At 43.7% G+C, this 6,486-nt stretch overlaps 1 protein-coding gene across 1 annotated transcript; it reads left to right on the top strand.

Moving 5' to 3' along the window:
• Nucleotides 1-636: 636 nt before the first annotated feature.
• On the top strand, nucleotides 637-5,721 carry STARD5 (StAR related lipid transfer domain containing 5). Its single transcript, XM_036389624.2, has 6 exons — nucleotides 637-784; nucleotides 938-987; nucleotides 1,089-1,221; nucleotides 2,575-2,692; nucleotides 3,692-3,785; nucleotides 4,314-5,721. Exons 1-6 carry the CDS (start codon nucleotides 695-697, stop codon nucleotides 4,459-4,461), a joined length of 633 nt encoding a protein of 210 aa, XP_036245517.1. The 5' UTR covers nucleotides 637-694; the 3' UTR covers nucleotides 4,462-5,721.
• Nucleotides 5,722-6,486: the final 765 nt, after the last annotated feature.

Below are 6,486 nucleotides of genomic sequence, written 5' to 3' on the forward strand. Positions count from 1 at the left end.
GATGCTTCCTGAATAAATTCAGCAGGGAATCAGCTTCCTGCAAACCGAGTTGCTACTTAGAGTAGATCTTGCTGTGCCTTGTTTGAATATGCTGTGGCCCAAACAAATCAGGAAAAAATGTTAACTAGAGAAAGTAGCGAGTTTCTTTAGAGTGTATCACATGGGCAGGGGAGTTATTTGAAAACGTGAGTCAGACTTCTGGATTAAATCCTAGATCCTCTATTAATTTTCTGGTGAACCTCAGACCAGCCTGGTAAGCTTCTCAGTGGTAAACTTTCGATCCGTGGCCTTTAAAAGACTCCCTTCATTACTCGTAGTTTCCAAATTCTATCCCATTTTTCACCACTCCAATTTCGCACTTCCTTTAGATACTGAAGATTCCTTGGTTGGTTTTTCGCTCATTTCTGTCCGCGTCACGGGGATTGGGATTACACCAGTGACGAGCGCGGGGCGGCCCCATCTCTGAGGCAGCACCGCTCCGCCTCCCATCCCACAGACGGTCCCACATCCCCGCTGTGCCTTCCTTCCCCGCTGTCCGGGCTCTGCCGCTCCCCAGCCCCGCGCTCGCTGCCCCGTGAGGCGCGGCCGGCCCGGGCCGGCGTCACCCTCAGGTGAGGGGCGGCGCCGCCATCGGCCCAGGGGCGGCGCGGCGCGGGCGCTCAAAGCGGCGCCGCAGCGGCCCCGCCCGCCCGCCATGGACTGCGCGGAGCGCGCTGAGGTGGCGGCTGAGCAGCTGCGGCTCTACCGGCGGGACCCCGACGGCTGGCGGGGCTGCCGCAGCACGGTGGGTCAGGGGCTGCCGCAGCACGGTGGGTCGGGGTCCGGCGGGGCTGCCGCAGCACGGTGGGTCAGGGGCTGCCGCAGCACGGTGGGTCGGGGGGCTGCGGCGGGGACGGGCGGGAGCCGGCCCGGGGACTGAACGCTTCCCGTCCCGCAGGGTGAGGTGGCGGTGTCCTGGAGACCCTCGGCGGAGTTCGCTGGCAATCTGTGAGTATTGCTCGTTCCCGGGGCGCGGGGTCCTGCCCGCGGTGCTGCCGGGGCCAGGCAGGGTAGAGCAGCGCGGTTCGGTTTCGTTTTATGCCCCGCAGGTACAAGGGAGAGGGCATCGTGCCCGCCAGCCCACAGAACGTCTGGGAGTGCATAAAGCCGGTGGCCGGCGGGCTCAGGACCAAGTGGGACCAAAACGTGAAGGACTTCGAGGTCATCGAAGCCATAAGTGATGTAAGTTCCTTAAAAACTGTTCTGGGTAGATTTGTGCTGCGTTTGGGCCTTATGAGACAGCCGATGTTATGTGCAGGGAGGTAGCGAGTCTTAAGTTGTACCGTGTTTCTGGCTGGATCAGCTGAACGATGCTGGGTTAAGAAACCTTTTTTCCTTTAGTTTTGTTTCTTTTTTTCTTTATCCTTTTCCATAAATTTTATACATTTTATTAACATATATATATACACACAATAGCTTAGCCTTCTGGAAGAAAAGGAAAATCATTATTGGCTAAAAATATGCACATGCATAACATATATATATATACACACATATGTATGTGTGTATGTATAACGTTAAATATAGAACATTAAAGATTCCTGCACTGCATTGTCATTAATGCTGCAAATCAAGCTAATCACGACTGTTTTTAGCAAGCTCAGTGTGATGTAAGAGGAGGTTTAGAGAGTACACAGACTTAGCTAAACAGTGAGGCATTCACGTCATCAGCCATCAATTCAGGCCCCATCTTTCACCATGGCAGCAGTGACGCTCTGCCCTGCACATCACACCCTGCCTTTAGCTGGCCTCAGCACCCAGTGCTTTGCATCTGTCATTAAAATGGAGATGCTGCAATTTGAGCAGACAGATGAGCAGGGCTGTGTATGAGCAGCAGCTTCTGCTGGCACGCTTGTACAGTCTAATTCCTTTTTTTTAAATAGGAAAATAAAAAGGGTGTTGATTTAGATCCCCCATCTGAAGTGGTTGTATGTGCTTAGAGGCAGCCAGATGCAAACACAACCAGTCCCAGAAATGTTTGTGGAAGTTCCAGGAAGTTTATTTTTCTTTGAAAAATCCTGTAGGCATTTAGTATTCATTATAGACAAGCTCAGGAATACTGCAGCCTGCCACTTGAAATTCACAGACTTGCCAGCACCTACCAGTGTGGTAGAAACTTCTGTTTTGGGAGCCAATCAGGGAAGCAGATGGTAGCATTAATATTTGTGCAGGGTAACAGACTGGGTTATCAAGCTGTATCCTGTGTATATTACACAAAGAAGTTGTCTTTGCTAGTGTCCTGGGGAGGACAAGGGTTTTAGCTGTCCTGGGAGCACAGATGTGCCAGATTTGCATTTCAGCATCCCTTGTGGTATCTGTCCCCTCTAAACAGGGAAGCAACGCCTTGTCACTCTGTTTTTTTCCTGTCCTTGATTGACCATGGTGGTGCCTTTTAACATGTTTTACATCAACAAAGGATGTAGAACACCTTGATGGAGTTTAGAAAGTATAACTGAAGGATTGCCAGAGATTGTACAGAGATTTTTCTGTACTTTTGAAAACATAACTACCATAACTCTATTCTGTGATTTCCAGACTGTCTCTATATGCAGAACCACAACCCCTTCAGCTTGCATGAGGATTATTTCACCAAGGGAATTTGTGGATGTAGTAGTGATGAAACAATACGAAGATGGGACAATGCTGTCTGCTGGTGAGGCACTTGTGTTCTGAACAGGTTCATGTTACATTTGGAGATAACCAACAGCTACCAGAAACAACTATAAAATAAAAGCTACAGAAATAAACATAAAACTAAGTAACAAGCTGTTCAGTAGTTGTTGACCTGATCTTGATCAGAAGAGAAAATAGTAATCTCTCTACATTGTTGTTCCCAGAGTATGTAAATCATCTTCACACTCAGATAATGGTAAGACTGGCTGTCCTTTGAGATGGAATAAGTATTTAATTTAGTGTTAAATTCTGGAGTATTTTGAGTGTGGGTTTTTTTTGTTTTAAGAGTTTACAGAACTTCCTAAAAGCAATCTCATTTAGGCTAAATCCTGTTTTAACGTTTTCTGCACAGGTTTTAGTGAAGCCATTGAATAAAGGTACCAGTCCTATATGTGAAAATAATTGGTTTTATGAAAAAAATAGTGCTAATTTTTAAGGGGCTGCTACTGTATAGAAGGATGTTTATTTGGTTTTTCACTTTCATTCTGTTGTTTAACTGTTACAGGTCTGAGCTTTTCTTGGCCCGCTGTTCACATGTCCCATTTTCCTATCCTGTTCAGAAAAGCCTTGTCAGGAATTTATGTTTGCTAGAGTGCAGCTTTTCAGCAGCCAAGTGATGTATCTGTGTGATGTGGATTTGTTGGAAGCAGCCCAAATGACCTCTCAAGAAAAGCAGTGCCCTCACACAACATGGCCTTGATGAAACTGTGTCAAATGTCAATGCTTCCTCCTTCAGAGCTCAGTAACAATTGCTTCTAAATTCAGCACTTCTTTGATTTCCCCATTCTAAGGCCACAGTGGTTCCTTTTAATGGTCCTCTCTGGCCACTTGTCAGCCCCACACTGAAGTGGTTGTACTGAAGTTCTTTTTAAATACATTTTGAATAGTGGGTTTGCTTCCCATCTGGAGTTTTGCCTGCCAAGGACTCTTTCCTGTCTGCTGGAAGAATGATACTTTGCTTCAATGCTTTTTCTTTCAGCCACCAATGTGGAACATCCGCTGTGTCCTCCTCAACCAAATCTTGTGAGAGGTTTTAATTATCCTTGTGGCTGTTTCTGCATACCTGTTCCAGGGTAAGAAACATCCTGCTTGAATGTTATAAACTCTAAAGCCCTCCTTTATCCATTGTGTGGTGTGTTTATGTGGCCACATGTGACCTGCAACCTCTTGGCAATGATATATTTCTGCCTTCCCAGTAATCATTATGACTGAGTGCCCTTCTTGTTCTCAGTTTTGTGCAATGAATTAGTTTATCTTCATTTCCTAGAGGGAAGTCTTTAATGTTACAGAAACTGTTATCATGGTGCAATTCTCTCTGACCTCTTGAAATTCAGAAAGTCAGCAAAACATACAAGTATGGTCTTAATTTTTGGTAAATGAGTATCTGGCTGATTTGCCATAATTTATTTATAGACAATCATGTAACTAATTAGGGCCTGGGTAAATTTAAATTTTGTAGCTACATTCACTGAAAATTGTCTGCTTTGTTTAAAAAAAGAAAAGCTTTTGCAAGTATCTATTCTAATCCAAGTAAGAGTCACTGAAAAGTTCTTGATGCTCTTAAACCACTGTCTATAAAATCACTTTCATTGTCTTTGCAGGGAGCCAGACAGGACTGAGCTCCTCACCTTCTTTCAGACGGATCTTGGTGGCTATCTTCCCCAGACAGTGGTGGATTCCTTTTTTCCATCTAGCATATCTGGATTTTACAGCAACCTGACCAAAGCTGTTAAGGCATTAAAAGCATGACAAGATGAGTTGTTGTTTCATCACCAGCTGAGGGTAGGAAAGAACCTGTCAGCTCGTGGGTAAAAATACAAAGTTGGTCTCAGGGCTTTTCTATTTCTGACTCATTGCAGAACAATGCGTTCTTATGTAATATGAAAATCTTCACTTTAATGATTAGAAAAATACCACATCTGAGGCTGGAAGACTCCTGGAGGCAGCAGTGGTGACCGTGCAGGAAGACAGACATACTGGATCTGTTCTTGCCCACCCTTTGTCAGTGTCTGTGAGGTGAAGCATTGCTAAAATACACTTAGCACCAGAGCCAGGTGCAGGTCAGCTCTGTTTGGTCTCTGAAACTCCCTGTAGATTCCTGTGGAAAAATGTTTCTCCCCCAAAAGAAGATGTATCCCTCCTGCTGCCAGCACTCCTAGAGCTGCTAAGAAGCCTCAGTGGGTCCAGCCAGCACATTGTGAAAGCCAGAATGGCTTATGTAGAGGATTTCACTTGTTTGTTCCAGCAGACAGCAATATTGATGGTAAATATGCCTTAAGTGCTTTTTTGTAAGTAAAGGTCCAGCAGTGCTAATCAGTGCACAGGTGTGTGGGCTGGCAGATGGACACTCTCCCTTTCCCCTCTCTGGTACCAAAACCAGTGGTTTCACAGTGTCATGACACAAACTGAACTAAATAGAGGCAATAAAATAAGAGGATTAAGCACTTTAATTGCCATTTTTTTAAAGGCTTATGAAATGACCTTTTTGAACTGCATTTGAATGGTTTTTGCTTTCCTGTGGGGAGAGGTTTTAACGGGTAAATAATCTTTTCATTAGCTTTGCCTTGACAAGGCCATAAGGACATTGCATTTTTGTAAGACTGGTTTGCCTCCCAACATTACATTGGGAAATCAGCACCTGAGTTTTGTGCCAAGGTGTGTCCATTTTAAGAGATATCTATGGTGCTGGTTGCTGCAGGAACGTCAGACATTACTGTGGATTACATATAATTACAAAAGTAGAAATAATTGCTGAGTGAGGAAGTTAAATGCAGGTTGTGATTTTACTGTGGTGACTCGATTATTTTACAAGGTTTATATGCTCTGCTTTCTGCCCCTGTATTTTTTTATCTTTGGTATAAGGCATGGACTTGCACAATATGTTTCCCACTGTAAACCTCACCCTATGGACTAGTTTTTCAAGGAAATAGTTTTTAGTCCAGTCTCCTTTGTATACAAAGATGTAAAAACCTGTGTGAGTGTGGTGAAATAAATATTTTTTGTGCTATATCTTACTGTTTTTCCTGAATCATCCTTTGAAATGGTTCCTCATACACTGTTCTGCCATCAGGGAAGCTGAACAGCTGCTTAGACCTCCAGCATCTCTCTGAATTTAGGGCAAAGAGAGGGGAAAAGCCTTCCCTGATGATGTCCACTACCTAGGGAAGAGGTATTTTGGTAAGAACACCATAAAGTGTTTACCCTCAAAGTTCTCTGCCCTTGGTTGGTCTTTATTTCCAATTGCTGCTTTCTATACTTAGGAAGAGTAACAAGTTCACAAGAGAAGAGATGTGGGTCTTGATACTACAGAGGCTTATAAATATTTTTGTAAATGTACCAAAGCTTTTAGGCATGAATTATAATATCTTGGCAAGTCTTGCCAGGATTATCATAAATTTAATTAGCAGAAAGTTCAAGAAGCACAGCTGAGGTTGCCACTCATTATTCTGCAAGTAATGTGTATTATTTTTGCAATAATTTGATTTTATTAGCTATTTATAATTTATTTTTTATTGCTTTGAGCAATAAAGGTGGTGAGACACTTCATGGAATAATCTAAGAACCCCTTTTCTGAGTGCCCATCACCTTCTGTCCAGAAATTATCAGCCCTTCATATTCAACCTTCTGCCCTGCCAAAGTGGAATTGGAAATGTTTTGGCAAAGACTTTTATGTAGGTACCAATTCAAAAAAGTGTAAGAAGATTTGCTCTCACATTGTTCTCTTATTTTGGTTTCTAACCAACTAATAAAATTTTTGTTTTGAGATAGAGGTTA

This window comes from Molothrus ater, chromosome 13 (assembly GCF_012460135.2).
Source record: "Molothrus ater isolate BHLD 08-10-18 breed brown headed cowbird chromosome 13, BPBGC_Mater_1.1, whole genome shotgun sequence".
NCBI classification, from domain to species: Eukaryota; Metazoa; Chordata; class Aves; order Passeriformes; family Icteridae; genus Molothrus; species Molothrus ater.

What these genes read in the sequence shown, in the direction of transcription:
- STARD5 (XM_036389624.2), top strand. Translation starts at nt 695, where the DNA reads ATGGACTGCGCGGAGCGCGCTGAGGTGGCGGCTGAGCAGCTGCGGCTC. An exon ending in TCATCGAAGCCATAAGTGAT is followed by an intron (nt 1,222 to 2,574) that starts GTAAGTTCCTTA and finishes TGTGATTTCCAG; the next exon opens with ACTGTCTCTATATGCAGAAC. An exon ending in TTCTGCATACCTGTTCCAGG is followed by an intron (nt 3,786 to 4,313) that starts GTAAGAAACATC and finishes TTGTCTTTGCAG; the next exon opens with GGAGCCAGACAGGACTGAGC.